The 20,265-nt window shown below is 44.9% G+C and overlaps 1 protein-coding gene across 1 annotated transcript in view; it reads left to right on the top strand.

Moving 5' to 3' along the window:
• Positions 1-7,645: 7,645 nt before the first annotated feature.
• KIF26B (kinesin family member 26B) overlaps positions 7,646-20,265 on the top strand; it is a 504,702-nt gene continuing 492,082 nt past the window's right edge. Inside the window, exons 1-2 of the mRNA XM_082612029.1 lie at positions 7,646-7,824; positions 8,646-9,047. Coding sequence (XP_082468155.1) covers positions 7,762-7,824; positions 8,646-9,047 — 465 coding nt within the window. The 5' untranslated portion in view covers positions 7,646-7,761. The remainder of the gene's footprint in view (positions 7,825-8,645; positions 9,048-20,265) is intronic.

Below are 20,265 nucleotides of genomic sequence, written 5' to 3'. Positions count from 1 at the left end.
AGGGCCTGTATTTCTTCCCTGCTGGATCTCTGTCTTGGGCAAGTCACCTCACCTCTAAAGGGCTCTGGGGTCCCCCTTTTATATTCCTAACTCCAAATTTAGTAAGTTGTAAAAGATAAATGATGTATGATTATTTTTTTCTTATTTTTTTTTTTGGTAAAGCGCTCTGAAGTCTTATTTTGTTGTAAAATTTTTTTTAATTAATAAATTAATTTATTTTTGCCTGCATTGGGTCTTCGTTGCTGCATGCGGGCTTTTATCTAGTTGCGGCGAGCGGGGGCTACTCTTTGTTGTGGTGCACGAGCTTCTCATTGCGGTGGCTTGTCTTGTTGTGGAGCACGGGCTCTGGGTGCACAGGCTTCAGTAGTTGTGGCACATGAGCTCAGTAGTTGTGGCTCGTGGGCTCTAGAGCACAGGCTCAGTAGTTGTGGTGCACGGGCTTAGTTGCTCCATGGCATGTGGGATCTTCCCAGACCAGGGCTTGAACCTGTGTCCCCTGCAGTGGCAGGCAGATTCTTAACCACTGCGCCACCAGGGAAGTCCCAAAATATTTATTTTTAATCACCAGTATTCTCTACCCATCTCTCTCTCCAGCTATGGTGGGGTTTTTTGTTTTTGTTGTTTGTTTTTGTATCCTTTGACTAGGGGTGCAGGTACGTGTATGTGTGTGTGTGTATGTGTATGTGTGTGTGTACGTGTGTGTACGTGTGTGTGTGTGTGTGTGAACACTTATGGCTATGGATGTTCATGGGGCACCCACCTCCTTTACCCTCTAGCTCCTTGTGATCCCTTTCCTAAAAATTGAAACTTGGGCTTCCCTGGTGGTGCAGTGGTTGGGAGTCCGCCTGCCAATGCAAGGGACGCGGGTTTGTGCTCCGGTCCGGGAGGACCGCACATGCCATGAAGCGGCTGGGCCCGTGAGCCATGGCCACTAGGTCTGCATGTCCAGAGCCTGTGCTCCGCAATGGGGGGGACCACAATAGTGAGAGGCCCACGTACCGCAAAAAATAAATAAATAAATAAAATAATTGACACTTGTTTTAATTTCCTTTTTATATTTTAGTAACTTTTCTTATAATAATAATAATGATGTTAAACTTCTCTCAGAAAACATAGAATTGGAAACTCCCAGAAAGAGCTGTTATACTCAATATTTTGATGTTAGATTCTACTCTCTTTTTTTCTGTTGCATATATAATTTTCTTTTGGTTTCACTGAATTATCATTTTACTGTACATAACTTTTTAAAATACTTAACACTATGATATCATCAACATCTTTCCATTTTTTCCAAAAAATTATTCTTTTATGAAAACATTTTTAATGGCTGCATGGTATTCCACGGTCTGACTACTGTAAGTTATTAAACCTATCCCCTACTGATACACACGTAAGTTGTTTCTCTTCCTTCACTGTTATAAACAGTGATGCATAGGATGCTGTGATCCCTTTCCAAAGCCGGCTACTTCTTGTGGTAAGTGGCAGCACAGTCCATAGACATCGCATCTGGTGTCCAGTGTCAGTGGGTGAGCACTCATTGTCTGATCTTCCTCTCTGTTTTTAATAATGTCTTTTCTCCCCGCCACCAACAAACCAAACAAAAAAAACCCTCTAGCCACACAAATTTGGTTCACACCCTTTCTCTTTGTATACCTTTATTTTCTGAACTGTCTGAACTTTGGACAGGAATCAAACTTGGAATTTAGCATGAAAGGAATTCATGAGCATAGAATGATTAATGATTGAAATGATCATCTAAGAGTGGAAAGCCTTCCTTAGCTTGCAGGATAACAACCCTTCTCTTGCAGTGGCCAAGTACACAAATTAAAGTTATCAGCTTGCTGATGACTTTTTGGCAGCCCACACATGGTCATATGGTTCCCCAGAATACCAGTAGATCATATGCAAATATTGTTTGCATATTCATCAAGGTACCACATGGACGGTGTAAGTTGCTTTGATTCTCTTTCAAGGAGAAATGCAGGCGCCTCTGGCACATGCACTCCACTGGCTCCGTTGGCATGCTGGTGCCTGAACCAACTTGGAAATTATTCAAAAGAAAAATATTAAAGAGGAGTGAAATCTATCATAGTCTGCCCTCTGCTTAGCAATTAGAAGTTGCCAGCCTGATTTTGGTTTTTTATTTCTGATTTATACTTTTAGGCTTTCAAAAACATGGTAACATAATATATTTTAGCTATAAAATTTATTAGCTACTCATCCCTGAGGTATAAATAATGAGAAAGCTAAATTGCATTTTCTGAAAATATAAAAGTCCCATGAAACACTGCCAAAGAAGTTACATCTGTTTAATAAGTAAGCAACAAGGAATATGGAATAAGAATTTCATTCTTAGCCAGGTAATGGACCTTAACTTTTTTTTTTTGCACTTTGTACTTATGAATATAGCAGGGAGATGATACTGTTTTTCACCCAGGGGTATCAATGGAGTAAATAAATTTGTTTTAATAGAAGCTCTGGGTTTTTGGAAGCCAGTATGTAATTTTTTCATTCATAAAATGAGTGGTTTTTTTAACCTAAATCTTGAAGTAATTCCATTAACACCCTCAAATATACAAGCACACCTAATTTTACTGTGCTTCACATATAATGTTTTTTGTTTGTTTGTTTTTTGTTTTTTACATGTTGAAGGCTTGTAGCCCTGCATTGTCAGATGATACATTTTTAGCAGTATTTTTATAAATTAAGGTATGTACATTTTTTAAACATGCTACTGCACACTTAATAGACTACAGTATAGTGTAAAGGTAACTTTTATATGTACTAAGAAACCAAAACATTCGTGTGACTCACTTTATTGCAATATTTGCTTTATTGCGGTGGTCTGGAACTGAACTGACGCATGCCTCCATAGATCTAGAGATTTCTATCTATCTATCAGTGAGGGCTTGGGTTGCACCGTTAAAAAACTTCAGTTAGATAGAAAATAAAATTATAGCTGGTTTCTTTAAAGACTAACTCTTTAGGCTGCTAACTCACAAAATAAAAACTACAAGAATTCTAAAAACCTAAGATCAACTTGAAAAGCCACCATTAAGCTAAAATTAGGGAGTGCTTTATATACAATTGAATTTCCACAAGAAAACAATTACAAACTGGATAACAACAACAACAAAAACATAGTTAAAGGCACTGGAGAGTGGCCAAAAGCAGGCAGAGACTGGAGGGGATTCAAGGATTCAATCCTTGAAAGAAGGGTTACATGGGTTTTTCCAGTCTGCTGGGCACAGTGGCTATAACTCAAGGTGAAAGCCAGTCTTATTGGTTAGAGGCATTACATGGTGGAGTTTAGGGCTGTAGCTGGAAAGGAAGGAGAAAAGTCCCAGAAAGGAGAGAGTCAAAGTGAGGCAGCTCTAAAATCCACATTTCATTTCCCTCAAATCCTTGGCTGATATTTTTGAATTTTGCCTACATGGAAGAGCTACAAGAAGTCCAGGGGAAAGAGCATCTAGAAGCTGAAAGAGTTGAGCAGAGATTTCAGCTGCTATCACCGCAGGGGAGCAGGGCTTGGAGTTTAAGTCCCTAGTTAGAGGGGCCTGGTAAGCACTTTAGACTTTCCACAAAAACCCTAGAAGGGCCATACTTTAGGGGTAAAGAACAAGTCCCAGGACTAAGGGCTAAAACTAAACAGAACTAACTTCTCTAACAAAGTATAAAGCCAAGCCTCTACAAGTTTAAGGTGACCCACCACTAACTTAACTGTCTACTAGAACAAAATCAGTACTATTCAAAGGAAGATAATAGAATCTAACATCTCTATGATGTAATATCCACAATATTCAGCATACAGTTAAAATTTAGTGGATATGAAAAGAAACAGAAAGATGTGATTCAGAGTCAAGAGAAAAATCACTTAATGGAAAGGGACCCCCAAATGAGCCAGATGTTGGAATTAGCAGGCAAGAAATTTAAAGCTGTCATTATAACTATGTTCACAGATTTAAAGGAAAAAGAAGCAGAGAAAGGGAAACTATGTATGTATATATTGAAAAGTACAGTATCTGAAATGAAGGATTCATTGGATAGGCTTGACAGAGATTGGAGATAGCAGAAGTAAGGGTCAGTGAACTTAATAAAGGGTCAATAGAAAGTATCCACTCTGAAGAATAAAGGGGTAAAGATTGAAATAATTAACAGAGCCTCAGTAACTGGTGGGACAATTCAAATAGTGTCATAATATACATGTAATTGGAGTCCCAGAAGGAGAGAAAAGAGAGAATGGGACAGAAAAAATTCCATAAATAATGGCTGAAATTTCCCCAAACTTGGTGAAAAACTTACAGGTCAAGTTATAGGTCCTAGAAATTCAGCAAACCCTAAGCAGGATTAATACAGAGAGACCCACATCCAGGAGCATCATAGCCAAACTGCTGAAAACCAATGTTAAAGAGAAAATCTTCAAAGCATCCAGAGAAAAAGGACACATTACAGATAGGGGAATTCCCATAAGAATTAATGCTGACCTCTAATCAGAAGCAAGGAAGGCTTCTAATCTGAAGGCAATGAACATCTTTAAAGGGTGGAAAGAAAAATAACTGTCAACCAAAAACTCTGCATCCAGTTAAACTATTCTTCAAGCTCAAAAGTGAAACAAACACATTTCAGATAAGCAGAAGCTGAGAGAATTTGTTGCCCAGAGACCCTCAGTATAAGAAATGCTAAAGGAAGTTCTTCAGTCTGAAGGGAAATGACCCAGCTGGAAAGTTGGCTCTATAGGAAAAAAATGGAGTTCCCCAAATGATAAAATTGGGTAAATATAAAAAACCACATATTTAAAATGTTCTAGTTTCACTAAAAGACAACAAATTGTTTAAAGTAAAATTGAGAAGATTGTATTATGGGTTTTACAATGTATGTAGATATAAAATACATCAAATAGTAGCACAAAGGAGGGAGGTAAAATGGAATTATACTGTTGCAAGTTTCTTACATTTTAGGTGACGTGGCACAAAGTTAACTCTAAGTAGCCCAAGTTAAAGATGCATATTATAAGCCTTACAGCTAAAAGGCCAATAGAGGGATGAAAGCGGAATACTAAAAAAAAAAATCAATTAACAAAAAGAAGGCAGAAGAGACAGGAATGAAAAAAAGAGTACACACAGAAAACAGATCGATATTAGCAACAACATGAAGCTCAAAAACCTCACGTTAAGCAACAAAAGCCAAACACGAAAGAATACACGCTGCATGGACTTTACCGATAAAAAGTTCAAGATCAGGTAAAACTAATTTATGGTGATAGAAATCAGAGCTGTGATTGTGTACCAGGGGTGGGGATCACCTGGGAAGAGGAAGGTAAGAACTTTTTGGAGTGATGGAAATATATAACTTGATTGAGGTGGTGGCTTACCTGGGAGTGTACAGTTATCAAAATTCAGAGAATTGTACACTTAAAAATTGTGCGTTTCACGGTATGTAAATTTCACATCCATTTTTTAAAGCATCAAATCAAACTCTCTTGCGGGGCTTCTGGTTGTAAACTTTGATCGACAGAGGGCGCTCCGAGCTCACCAAACACGCTTTGGCGCCCCAGCTACTTTGGGATGCAAATCAGACCACCTCGGGTCTCCTCTGTCTCCAAGGTGAATCTCCCACCTCCCCAATACTCTTCCTCCACACCACTCCTTCCCCACCCTCGGCTCACTGGCTCCTGGATTTCACCTGGCCACACGCTGCTTTTCGGCAGATGAGCAGTGCGTAGCTAATGGCTATGCTATTTTCGCAGCATCTCAGCGGAATACAGATGTGGATGGAAGCTGGGTGGTGTTGCCCGGAGGTGTACCTGCCCCCTAAGGTCTTCTCTTGATATGATCACTTTTAAATGGGAAGTAGGAACGTAATGGAAACTTCCACACTGTTTTCGACATCTACATTTTGACCTTCTTACCTCGCTTTAGTGCCTGTGAAACATTCCCACGCAAGGGCTGCGGCGGGAAGGGGTGGGTGGAGGGCAGTGCGAGGGATGCGCGGAAGGAATTTTCCCTGAGGAAAGCAGGTGTGGGGCGGCGTTGCCACAGGGCTCCAGCACCCCAGGATATTGTCTTCCTCAGAGGGAAGCTAGGGGCCGAAAAGCCCCAGGCGTCCTTTGCGCCCTCGCATGCCCCCAGGCCCGGTCCCTCCCGGGCGCGGAGATGCCATTACACCTCACGTGATCCCCGCACGGGGCTGGTCCTTTCAAGAGGCGTGTCGCGGGGTGTTAATTAAAGGTCACAACAAAACAGACAGACCTGTGGGCTCACCAGAAGAAATGTCCTCCCGGGAGATGAAAAATGACACCCTGGAGCAGCTACGTGTGGAGCCCGGCAAATGCCGGCTTCCTGCGCTCCAGGCGCTGCGCCGGGGGCCGGAGGGGGACTGGAGAGGGCTATGACTGGGTACTCCCGGGACACGGCGGGCCCTGCGCGCTGGAAGAGCAGGAAGGGGGGTGCCGAGGGGACCCCCGGCCAAGGCGAGGCCAAGGCCAGCTTGCACACACCCCCTTCCAGGCCCGCGCGGCGAGTCCCTCAGTTTCCCTGCCCGGCGGCGGCCCTTTGCTCCCCGGGCTCGCGCGTCCCAGCCCTGGGCGGCTAGGCACAGCGCACACTGGGTCGCGGGCGGGCGGGGGCGAAGGACCTGTTCTCCCGCTGCGCTTGGGAGGGTGGCCCCCAGGCCGGCCGGGCTTGGTAGGGCAATTTCAGAAAAGGTTTGCAGGGCAGGTCTAGGAGAACAAAGGCCGGGGGGAGGACCCGGCATATTTGTGGACTTGTTTGTGACTCAATCCCTCTTACACGGCGTTTCAAAGGCAGAACTGCAAGCCTTGCCAGGAAGAGAAAGAACTTGGGGGCGGGGAGGCTCGGGCGCATTTCTGTCCGGTCGCGCTCGCTCGGCGCTGCCCCCAGCTCCAGGCTCGCGCAGTGCTGTTTCATTAGAGCCCTGGATCTGGGCCACTCACCAGCAACTTCCCCGCAACAGGCGAGATTTACGACCCCCTCCCCCGGCTCTCGGCCTCGCAATGTCAGGCAGGAGCGCCGCAACATAAAATGGATCCCGGCAGGCACAGCGGCTGCAGCCAGGCGGCGGGCTCCCCGGAGGGGCCGCTGTTCGCGAGGCTCCGCGCTGCGCCCCGGCGCACACGCGCGCCCTGACCGCAGACGCCGGCCGGGGCGCCCCTCCGGCCGGGCCACGCCGCCGCCCCTCTCTGCCCTCGCGCAACTGTCAGGCAAAGCGGGCCGGCGGATATTGGCTCCCCAACACGCCGAGGCTCCTCCCCGATCTGGATCTTTATATTTTGGGAGAATTTCTTTGAACTCAGTTACCAAGCTCCGCGAAGGAGACAAGTTCCCAGAGCCGGCTCGCCGGCGGAGGCGAGGCGGGGGGGCTCGCCCACCTTGTCTGTAGCTGCCGTGTGCCCCGATTGTACTCGTCTTTTCCCTCGTGGAGGAAAACGGACTCACTAGGCTGAGGAGAATGCCAATTATCTGGATGTGACCGTGAGAAGAGAACGTGTGGTTGGAGAAGGCAGAAGAGGAGGAAACGCATTATTTGAAGAGAAGAATAAACCAGGCATTACAACCCTTCTGCAAATTAGTGCTGTTACTTCTGGGGTCCATCTGCTTTTATCCCCCCGCCCCCTTCAGTTAAGAAACCTTGGCTTGAGGGCCAAGAGACAGCCCCCTACAACTGGACACCCTTCTGGGTTGGAAGACCTTTTGGATGTAGCGTTGGTGGAACGTTTAGACACTCTCCTCTGGAAAAGCCACCATGAATTCGGTAGCTGGGAATAAAGAGAGGCTTGCAGTCTCCACGAGGGGCAAGAAATACGGGGTAAGTTGTGATGGGTATAATGCGGAGACGCGTTACCGGACTCTTCCTGGCCAGGGTTCCCCTTTCCGGGTAACGTGCAGCCAGGGCAGGGGGGCCCCGAGCTCTCCTCCCGCTGCTGAGGCTCCTCGGCTGGGCCAGCCCGGCGTGCGCGCGCGGAGGCGGGTCCGCCAGCAACGACGCCAACGCACTCGCCTTGCCCTCGGAATTTTTGCAGCCCTCTCGTTCCTTCTCTTCCCTGCATCCCTAACTTTTGCAGCGTTCCTGCACTTCCAAGCAGAGTTAAGCCGAATGGGAGGGTCTCCCACGATTTCTCTGCTGTTCTTAAGGGACCGTTTTCCTGGAGCCGGGAGAACCTTTCATTTACCTTCAGGATCCGGAGGGCCTTGCCCTGAATGAATAAAAATCCAAAAGTCATAGGCCCCCCCCGCCCCCCGTCGTCCAGGATCTTAAAAGTGAGCTCCTGCTGGGATGGGTGCCGGGTTCAAAAGCGCGGGGAGCTGAATCCGTGGGTTCCTCTGCAGAAACCATCGAAATTCCCTGAGCGAGTGAGCCCCTCTCCTCCAAACCGGAGGAGTCAGCCGCCTCCCGGGAACCGGTGTAGGGGTCACCCGGGCGACGGGGATTCACTTAAACACAATTAACCAGACATATGGAGGCAGATTTGGCCGCAGGGCTCAGAACGGTCCCTAACGTGCGCCCGTGGGCGCTCGGCCGAGTCCTCGGTGGCGCGCAGGTCCCCGGGCAGGCGGGAGGGCGGCCCTGGGCAGGGGCGCGGGAGCCAGCCGCCCTGCGGCCCCTGACACCGTGTGTCTCCCCCGCAGGTGAATGAAGTCTGCTCGCCCACCAAGCCCGCGGCGCCCTTCTCCCCGGAAAGCTGGTACCGGAAAGCATACGAAGAGTCGCGCGCCGGGAGCCGCCCCACTCCCGAGGGCGCGGGCTCGGCGCTCGGCTCGTCCGGGACGCCGTCCCCCGGCTCGGGCACCTCGTCCCCGAGCTCCTTCACGGGCTCCCCGGGCCCCGCCTCCCCGGGCATTGGCACCAGCTCTCCTGGCTCCCTGGGCGGCTCGCCAGGTTTCGGCACGGGCTCCCCGGGCTCGGGCAGTGGCGGCGGCTCCTCCCCCGGATCGGACCGCGGCGTCTGGTGCGAGAATTGCAACGCCCGCCTGGTGGAGCTGAAGAGGCAGGCTCTGAAGCTGCTTCTCCCGGGGCCCTTTCCCGGCAAGGTGAGCGCCGCCGGGGACAGGGCTGGGCGGGCAACAGCTGCGCGCCTCGCCGCGGCCGTGGGTCGGGGGACCTGCAGCGCTGCGCGCTGCTCGGTTCCGGAGAAGGCGCTGGCCGAGCCGGGTCAGCTCCCGGCCTCGGGGGCGACCTGCGCGTCTCCCCCGCCAGACCTTCCCCGGGCGCAATGCTTGGATGGTGCGTACGCGGTTCCAGGCCTCGCCGCCCACCGGGGCTGCCCAGGTTATTCTTCCTGCTGCCCTCCACTCCTCAGAGTGCCCTTTCTGTGCCCCCAGCACTCGCCCATCCATCCCGTTGGTCCCGCGCGGTGCTGCCTTCGCCCGAGACCCTCTTCCCGCGCGTCCACAGGCCTTTGCTGCGTCGCAGGCCGGGGACACGCTGACACCAGCTACTGAGATTCTTTCCTTTCCGCGCCCCCCTGCCGGGGCGACTCCTTAGATTTTTCTCCCCACCCCCATACGTGATCATTTACAAAAATGTCGGAGGGAGTAGTAAAAGCGGGCTGATAATTAGGGAGTTGGCATTTCCCATTGCCTATTTGTGGTCCTTCCTTCCCAGGGCTACCAAAACAGAAACACATATTGGAAAGTCAGCATTTCCCCCTAACCTCTGTGTGTCTATCAGAGGAAGATTAAGGGGTGAGTAGTTCTTTGAGCGGGGCTCCCTCCTGCCTGCACCAGTGCTGAGCACGTTGTTTCCTCCGTGGCAACCCTGCCAGCGTTGTGTGTGTCCCCAGAGTGTAACACAGTGCAATTGTATTTGCACTGTTCGGCCTAAGTACTATCAAATGATAATATTTACTCTTTCACTTCAAAGAGGTTTTATCAGTGCTTAGAGAGAAATATCAAGAAAACAGCGTGAATTGCTGTAGAGAATTCTGACACTGTTCAGTGGCACTTTCTGATTTATATACTTCTGTGACTTTTGAAGTGAAATGTGATTTTGAGTAGTGGAGTTTAGGAATAGCTGCATCTGCTTGCCGTTTCTGCTTATCCAAATATACACACATTGATCTTTTCATACGCAAGGGTTAAATTAAACAGATACCCACAGGAGTTGTAAAATTTTAAATGTGGAAAATTGCCACCAAGAGAATTGGTTTTATGAATCCCGAATTTATCTCAAGAATAATTAACTTGTAGATTGTTGTCAGTATGCCATTTTCGTAGTTTCATAATAAATCTTTCAGGACAGCCCTAAAAATAAATCTCAGGGACTCTAAAAGTTTATTTCACTCTTGCATGCCATATCTTCTGACTTAACACTCTCTTCACTCACAGATTTATTTACTCTTGTGATTGTTTATCAATATTATTTGATTATCTACTACACTCAAGGAACTGTGTTAGGCACAGCAATAAAATAACAGGTACGCACAGTCCTTGTCCACATGGAGCTTATATTCTAATGGAGGATACAGACATTAACCACAAAATGCACAATTCATAATTTGTTTCCATTTGCGGTGAGTGTTACAGAGGAAGAGTGTGGGATGCTGTCTGTATAACCAGACTAGACCAGCTGATAAATTTTGAAGAACTTTGGTTCTTTTTTTTTTTTAAGTCTCTTTTAAAAATTAATTAATTAATTTTATTTATTTTTGGCTGTGTTGGGTCTTCGTTTCTGTGCGAGGGCTTTCTCTAGTTGCGGCGAGCAGGGGCCACTCCTCATCGCGGTGTGCGGGCCTCTCACTATCGCGGCCTCTCTCGTTGCGGAGCGCAGGCTCAGTAGTGGTGGCTCACGGGCCTAGTTGCTCCGCAGCATGTGGGATCCTCCCAGACCAGGGCACGAACCCGTGTCTCCTGCATTGGCAGGCAGACTCTCAACCACTGCGCCACCAGAGAAGCCCAAGAACTTTGGTTCTTAAAGATATATTTTTGGCAATCCTAGTAAGTTGCAGCCTACCAATTTATTCTAGAACATTCTTGCGGACCTGTTCTTACAGTAGCTTCTTTGCGTTGTTGAATGCTCCGTGTGTGCAAAGGTAAATTAAAATATATTCTTTTCATAAAAGTGGAGGGAGGAAAGGAAATCTATAGGAAGAAGAAACAAATGTTGAGACTTAAATGCATCCATCATGTTTTGTGGAGTCATGTGACAAAGCAGATTTTTGGCTTTGTTGAAGCAGCCTGGAAAATTCATTCACAGTGCAATAGGAGGCAGCCTGATATATTTGGCAGTTTTATTTATGTGATGAAATAAAAGTGATGCTGGGAAACTGATTCTATTATCAGAGCGATGGCTCCAGAGGAAACGTTGGATCTGGGGAACCTCGGTGCTCTACACCAATTTAAAGTGACCCAGGCACATCTAGAGAAGAGCTGTCAGCCTTGGGGACAGTCACATGGGGTCACTTTAAGTGCACACATGAATTTGCCTGGAGTTTAAGATGTGATGTAGCACAGTGTAACATGACCCGTGGTGTAGGGGAGAGCATAAGACTTAGCCAGAAACCAGGGCTGTTCGGATGACCTTGTTGTTAGTAATGAGGTATGGGGCCAGAATTTTAACTACCAATCCTCTGCCTGTCTCTGGGAATAATAATTTTAGGGTTTTTTCCTTTTTTAAGTATTGACACCCTCAGGTAATATTTCCATTACACCTTTAAAGTTTGCAGCATTTTTTTTTCAAAGTTTGCAGCATTTTAACCAAACAAATGTTGTGTTCTCTCAAGCACCATGGATGGAGGCCCATGTAACTCCAACACAAGGCCTTTCTTCTTCCCTGAGCCAGATTTATAAGCAAACTGTGGACCTCCGTAGCCCTCAGGCACAGAAGGAGTTAAGTTTCATTAGAACAAGAGAGGTCATTGTGACTCCAACATGTAGTTTGCCCTGAAGAGTAAGGGTCTAGAAGATAAAGGCATGTTTTGGGGAGGTAATTAGCAAAAATCATCTTTGTAATTCAGTTAAGATGCTTAGCTGTATTTGGGGACTCTTTTCTTACATAGAGTATTACATTCTGTGAGGTGGTATTAAAAGTCTCCTCGATAGGTATTTAAAAGTCAAAGGCAGAATAGTACATCCAAGAACCTTATAATTTTAGGGGGGATTTGGTTTTAGTTCTTTCTCTACCACCGATTTATTTTGTGACAGTGAGTAAATCAGTTTTCCTCTGTATTTTAACTTTCCCATTAATACACTAAGGAAAAAATGATTCAGACTCTAGAGGATCTTTTAAATGATTAGAATGTCAAAAAAATTACTTTAGATGAGGCTTGAAAAGTGTTTCCATTCTTTAGAGAAAGAGGTGAAGGTTTATCTTTTTTTTTTTTTTTTTTTTTTTGCCACACCGCGGAATTTCCCTGACCAGGGATCGAACCTGCACCCCCTGCAGTGGAAGCGTGGAGTCTTAACCACTGGACCACCAGGGAAGTCCAAGATATGAAGGTCTATGATTATTAACTAGAGAAGATTCTATGGGATTTATGTTTTACAGAATTTAGGGCTTTTCTTGCAAAATATTATCCACTTTCAGTTTCTGATTTCATCAGTACATTTCCCAAATATCATTTTGCCATATGAATTCTCACATCATGCCCACTGGTAGGTAGCCAGCGCTGTTGAATTCCCCCAGTTTTGTCTCTGAAACAGTTGGCTAAGGAGGGGAGGTAACGTGCTGGCGGGCCCATGCAGGGGAGTCGGGCTGGTCCCAGGAGTTAGACAGTGGCTCTAGTGGCCTGAGGCGTGACCACCCAGTTCCGAGCACTCTCAGTACTAGTCGTGTCCACTGGAGAATGAGACTTCATGGCAGAAGGTTACATGGCTTGGAGGTTTCTAGCTTAGGTAACTGGGTGGGTGGGGTAATGTTAACTGAGGCAGGAAATGGGAGGAGATACAGATTTGGGGGGAGCTCATAGAGGAAGATGATAATGGATTTGGAAGAGATAGAGAATAAAGGCAGATTTAGGAATGAAACAGACTGAGGAATATAGAAGGGACAATTGTGAGCTCACATGACTCTTAATGATGCCCTGGATCCAACCTTTCAAATAGCAACTCACCTGAGTGAGTCAAGATTTTTGCCTGGTGACAGACTGTAAACCATTTGGATTGACTTATTACTTCAGTCAGTAAAAAAAGTACTTATTGGGTTTATATCATTTCTTTTCTAGGGCTAGTAAGTGGAAGTGGTCAGATAAAAGGAAAGAATGTGGTTTTGTAAAGTGTTGGGATTTTAAGTGAAATCAGTCCTCTTACCCATTGTAGTGTCCCACTGTGTAAATATAAAACCATTTCATATCCATTGGCCAGAGCATCTTTCCTGTTTTATACACAGTCAAGGCACAAAGCCAGAAATGCGGGCCAAGGAACGAATCTCCCATTTGGGGGCTATCCTAGATCATTTCGAGATCTGTTACAGAACCTTTGAATTGACAGTGTAAGCCCTATGAAACATCAGCCCCAAAGAACTCCCTGGGGTAAGTAGAAATGTTCCAGGTTGGCAAAAGTTTATCAGACATCTATTCATTTCCATATCAATAAAAGAAAATCTTTTATATAAAAAACAGTACAGAACTACATTCCTAGCTGAATTTTTCCTTGGTCACATATTCTGGGTCCATTTATGCCCCAGAAATATCAGGAAGATTAGCCAGACATACTGAGAAGAGTGGCCAGGAATCACAGAGATGAAAGAAAGGAATGTGTCAGGGGGTTTAAGAACACCAAACGTAGACTCTAAATAGCCAGGGCCCAAGTAAGTCTAGACTTGAGAATATATATATATATACGTGTGTATATATATATATATTTTTTTTTTCAGTTCCAAAACAGGGGTATGAAAAAATAACTCCATTTAAAAGATCCCCTAGAAGCCAATGTAAGACTCTTTATAAATAGATACTGAATTTTAAGTACTTATTAATTATGAGAAAATTCTATCAGAAATCTTTTTAAGAACACATGGCTGTTTTCAGAAAGCTTCATTTGAATCTTTTCCATTTCGGAAATATTTTAGATAAGGGATCAGCTAATAGATAATATTGGTAATGAAAAAGTCCAGTAGCATTTATCATTAAAACATTTCTCAAACATTTTAGGCATTATAAAAACATTCCCAGTAGAGACATATGAGCAGTAATATCTTCTTTAAGGCTTAGTAAGCTATGGCATAATTGCATTTCATTCTACCAGACTTTTAATTGTGAACCAACAGGGTCAGTTTTTTTTTAATTAAAAAAATTTTTATTGTATATATATTTTTTATTTTTGGCTGCTTTGGGTCTTCGTTGCTGCGCTTGGGCTTTCTCTAGTTGTGGCGAGTGGGGGCTACTACTCTTCATAGCAGTGCCTGCGTTTCTCATTGTAGTGGCTTCTCTTGTTGAGGAGCATGGGCTCTAGGTGCATGGGCTTAGTAGTTGTGGCACGTGGGCTCAGTAGTTGTGGCGCACGGGCTTAGTTGTTCTGGGCATGTGGGATCTTCCCAAACCAGGGCTTGAACCCATGTCCCCTGCATTGGCAGGCGGATTCTTAACCACTGTGCCACCAGAGAAGTCCCATGGTCAGTTTTTATAGTGATTTAATTCACTTTGTAAAAGTCCCTGGCCTGTAGTAATTTCTTTCACACTCATTGCAGATTGTATTATTGCATTAGAAATGTGATTTTTAAATGGCTGAGCCTGGTAATTTGTCGGCATTTAGGATTAAGTCAATAAAATAGGCAACATCAGTTGCTCTTTGGCATTATATCACAGATCAAACTGAACCATTCATCAGCTAATAATAATGGTGATGGTAATAACAATGATGATTATAAGTGGCTAACAATTATCATCCTTAGTATGTGCTAGGCACTGTACTAATATATACACACATACATACATACATTCATAAAATCTCATGTAGCAAAATGAAGATGAACCCGATTTCTTTTCTTTACCCTGGAATTCCAGGTGATTGATGTGGTTCAGGTCACAAAAGGAAGTGTGAGTAAAGATGCAAGGAACAGAGAAATCCAAGGATGCTTCTCCCCCTCCAAAGCCATTGAGGGTATTACACTATTAGTATAACTGCCTGAGTGGAGACCCTTGCTTGAGGGAGAAGGTTGTGGTTATTTTTCCTAGTAACTTCACTTTCAGGATGGGGGCAAAATATGTGAGGTGGTCAGGACCCTGAGCTGAGTAATTTGCTTGGCTGGAATGTATTAGAGGGGGCAAAGGAACTTCCTTATATTTATATTCACTTGGCTGAGGCTGTTGTCAGCCCTTTCTGAAAAGCCCTGCCCGAGGGACCCGTGGGGACTGTCTGAGAGGACATGTTCTTTAGTAGACCTTCTGCGCCGCATCAGCAGGGCTGCCAGACTCCACTCTGTTTCGTCCCCGCAGAGACTGGTGCAGAGACCACGTGCACGCTGGTGTCTGTGAGGGTTCCCAGTCTCTTTTCAGGAATGCAAAACTAATTTCCTTTTTACCCGTATCTTGAGTCACAGGCTGATCATAAAAATCTTTCCTTTTTTTAAAAAAATCTCCTGTGTGGTCTTATTGTGACAAAGAAGCACTGTTTAGAAAGGGCTCCCGTTGATCTTTCAGACTCAAATGCACCAATCAGAAATATCTTAAAAGTATATTTGTGTAGGTGCAAAAGGACTGGCAATACATCTCTATTCCTAAATTGCTTTTGAAATATTAATCAGAATAGTGAATCAGTTTGTACTCATCATCCTGCTTCCCATTGCCTTTGGGATGCTCTAGAACCCATGTAAGAAAATTAGATTTTGAATTATGGTTAGAAAGGTTGTCTGTCCACCTTTTCCAGGTTTTAAAGAAACTCACCTATGTTTTCTTTGAATATTTGTAAGGTTTCCTTTCTAATAGTTAGATCTCTGATCCATTGGGAGATTATTTTGGTGTATAATGAGAGGTATAGATCAATTTTATCTTTTTCTAAATGTCTATCCAGTTGTCCCCAAACCCTTTATTAAAACATTCATCTTTCCCCCATTGATTTGAAATAACCATTATCGTAAACCAGATTTTCAGTACTTGGGTCTACTTCTGGACCTGCTGTTATGTCCCATTTATCTGTCTTTTCATGTACCAGTTCCTTACTATTTTAGTTACAGAAGCTTTGGAGCATGTTTCAGTATTTGGTAATGTGGGCTCTCTCTCTTTCCCAAACAATGCCTTTCCTTTCTAGTAGTTTCCTGGTTATTCTTCCAGACTATTCTCCCATATGAACTTTAGAATCAACTTGCCTAACTCCATAAAATTTTTTTAAATTGGGACCATGTTAAATTTATACATTAACCTGGGGAATATTTGGCATCTTTATGATGTTGACTCCTTCCCAAGAACATGGAATGTCTTTCCATTTGAACACATCTACTTTTCAGCAATTTTAAAGGTTTTTCTTGTAGAGGCTTTATTTCTTGTTAAATTTATTTTTAGGCATTAAAAATACTTTTTGTTGCTATTATAAAGGAGCTCTTCCATTATTTCTTCTAATTGATAATTGTTAATATATAAGAAGGATATTATATATATCTTACATATATATCTTATACATATCTTATATCCTATTATTAAATTCTATTACTGTATTCATTAGTTTTTAAATTGGTACTCTTGGATTTTCAAAAGGATTTATCTTCTACAAATAGAGATAGCATCACTCCTCTCCTTTGCTAATTTTATTCCTCTAATAGTTTTCTCTTGTTTGTTACGTTGATTTATGCCTCCAACACAATGTTAAATGGTAATGTATGGTGGGCATATGTACAGTTTTTCTCACTAAGTAAGATCTTGGCTTTTGGACTGAGGTCTATATATATTTTTAAAAGTTAAGGAAGTATCCATCAGTTCCTATTTTATTTACTGTTTTTCATCAGGAATGGGTGTTATATTTTGCCAAGGTTTTTTCAGTATTTAGGGAGATGATCATATGATTTTTCTCCTTAGATCTATTAATATCGTGAATTATTATCATTGCTTTCCTAATAATGAACCATCCTTGCATTCCCATAATAAACCCTACTTGGTCATGATGTATTTTTTTAAATATGCTGCTGGATTCAGTTTGCTAATATTTTATTTATTGTTTTTGCTTTCATATTCATATGCCATAAGCATTTTTGATTCCCACTCATGTACCAGCTATGGTACTATGCCACATTATAACCAAGATATGAAAAAGACTAAAAATTCCTGCCCTGGAGCAACTCCCAGTCTAGTATTAGAGGCAGACAAAGAACCAAAGAGTTAGGGTGCAGCATATTAAATGCTGGACCATGGGCTGTGGAGGCTGCTAGGAAGCAAAGAGGGGTGAGGCTCGGGCTGGCTTTGGAAGAGTGCGTAGGAGTTCAGCATGTGAACATGGTGAATCACCCGCATTCCAGGCAGAGGGAATGGTGAGCATTAGGCAAAAAGAGGTTATGGACACTCCGTATCCTGGGGGAACTGCAGCGGTGCGTTGCCGACATAGTGCAGTGTGTGCATGGGTGAGTGACAGGCTGGGGAGGTGGCAGGGAGAGGACGAAGGGCCTCATAGGCTAAAGAATCTGGATATTAACCTATAGGCTGGGTGGCCATTGAAGGGCTTTCAGGAAGGGAGTGAAGTGATCAGATATTCATTTAAGAAAGATTGCTCTGAGAGGGAGAGAGAAACCGGATTTGAAGAGTGGTATCGTGGAGTTCAGTGGAGAGGGCCCTCGCCGTGGCCTCAGTGAAAGATGGTGCAGACCTAACTAAGGCAGTAGCAGTGGGAATGAAGAGGCAGCCTGGCCCTGACAGATTTTGTACATAGGAAACCCATGGCGGCTGGCAGCTGAGAAATGGGGCAGGGGCGAGATGATGAAGATTTCTGGCTAGGGCAAGTGTGAGGGTGCTGCAGCCATTAATTGAGATGGAGAATACAGGCAGAGAGGGGGGTTTTGTTATGGTGGGTCTGATTTTCAAGGATGGGTGTGAATACTAAAATTGGTTTGGGTTCTCTAGAGCTTGAGGTGGAATGTTCCAGTGGGGTCCAGTGGGGCTCTAGAGTGGATTCAGAGCTGGAGCCATGGATCTGGGAAATGTCAGCATGAGGAAGGTGGTGGAATCCACAGATGAGGTGAGCTCTCCACGGAGGATGTGTAGAGTGACAGATGGTGAAGTGTGGAGCCGTGGGACCCATTGACATTGAAGGGACAGGCAGCCTGAGGATTCAGGAAGACAATTCAAGGAGAGACCAGAAAAGGGGGAGGAAAATAAGAAAAAGTGGTATCATGGAAACGGAGGGAGGGGTGAGCTTGAGAAGGTAGGGGTGATGAAAGGTCAGATACCTTGGAGAGATCAAGGAGGTAAGGACTGAGGTTTCCACTGAATCAGTAAATAGGAGGTCACTGGGGATCTTTGTTAGAAGTTTCTGGCACCCTGGAGAAAGGCAGGCAATAACAGTGTGTCCAGGAGTGATGGACAGGTGAGGACATCTGAGGCAGCTCAAAGTTGTTGAAGACACTGAGAGGTTAAGAGAGATTCATTTTCTGAGGCTCTTATGACCTTAAAACACAAAGATCTGAGGTCAACAACTTGGGTGCAAAACTAGGCTGCATCACCGGGCAAGTCACTTAGCCTTTCTGAACCTGGTTATTCTCACCTTTACAATGGGGGTGGGCCTCCCTGGTGGCGCAGTGGTTAAGAATCTGCCTGCCAATGCAGGGGACATGGGTTCAAGCCCTGGTCCGGGAAGATCCCACATGCCGCAGAGCAACTAAGCCCATGCGCCACAACTACTGAGCCCATGTGCCACAACTACTGAAGTCCATGCACCTAGAGCCTGTGCTCCGCAACAAGAGAAGCCACCACAATGAGAAGCCCGAGCACTGCAACCAAGAGTAGCCCCCGCTCGCTGCAACTAGAGAGAGCCCGCGTGCAGCAATGAAGACCCATCGCAGCCAGAAATAAATAAATAAAATAAATTTATAAAATGGGGGTTGGGGCCCTGCCAGGGTTGCTGTGAGGAGCTGGTGAAATTGTGAGATGATATCCAACCATCACTTTCTGTTTTATTCCAAGGATGCCCCACAGGAAGTTGAATTTTATGAAAATTCCTTCCTTTCCCTCTCTCTCTCTCTTCCCTTCCTTTCTTCTTTCTTCTCTCTTCCTCTCTCCCTCTCTCTCTCTTTCTTTTTCCTTTTGCCAGTGATCTGACACCAAAACAGAAAAGCAGTTGTCAGAGAAGGTGAAACCATTAAGCTCGTCTCCTTTCCCATTTCCTCACCTCCAAGTGAATAAAGCATCTCCTACTTATTCATTTGTAGGGTGGCTCCACAGAACCAGGAGAACTCGGTTGATGAAAATAGCTACTCCTTTTAGTTGAGATGCCATGAATATGGATTGAGATTCTTTGTCACAGATGGAAATCCCCCCTTTAAGCCCTGCCCCTCTCAGAGGCCCCCCAGGGAGCTCTGCAGACACTGAACTTTGCAGTTCCGCTCCGGTGAGTGTGGGAGAGCAGACGTCCCCCAGTGACTGCACATGCAGTGTGTGGATCTGAGCGACATTGGGAATTTAGGCTTATCTGCCTCCCGATCCAGTTTTATCTTTCTCAGACAGTTTTCTTTGCAGTTATACTTTGCTGATCCTATCGCATCGATTCCGCCAGGCCCAGTGGAGAAGTCTGGAAATAAAGACACTCTCTCCCCACCAAGCAGTATTTCCTGCACATATCCCTGCTCTCGGAGCTGGAGCTGCCCTGGGTAGAGAGTGTTCTTGCAAACGCTTGTGTAGAAAGAGTCGATATCCTTATGCTGCTCTATAGGTGAACATTTCAGAAGGCTCTGGGGTAGAGTAAGTTCTTTTGATAAGCAGAACTATATCGAAATATATCTTAAGTGTTATAGACTAACTTACAGCTGACGGGCTATTTTTATTCATCTTTTCTGCTGAATGGAGTTTAAGCTCGATGTTGCTGCTGGCCACAAAAAGTTCTTGTTAAAAGTTTTAGTTCTCTACACAGCATGTTTTAAAAATCTTTGCTAGTTCTTGCACACGAAATGTTTTTATTTTTAAAGCATGGACTGGGAATAATCAGTTTAAATCCACTTTGCCACCACAGGGGTGAAAAATGTAAACGTTGAATAATTCTTTATCTAATCTGAGTGATGTCTGGGATTTGTAGTTGCTAACTAAGGATTTCTTCTAAGATAACATAGGAATTTATAGGGCTTGAGATTTTTCTATGAAGTAATTCCATCTTTTAATTAGCGGTGATGAGCAGCTACACT

Source organism: Mesoplodon mirus (genome assembly GCF_964341445.2).
Source record: "Mesoplodon mirus genome assembly, chromosome: 3".
NCBI classification, from domain to species: Eukaryota; Metazoa; Chordata; class Mammalia; order Artiodactyla; family Ziphiidae; genus Mesoplodon; species Mesoplodon mirus.
This window is presented reverse-complemented; position numbering and strand designations above follow the sequence as displayed.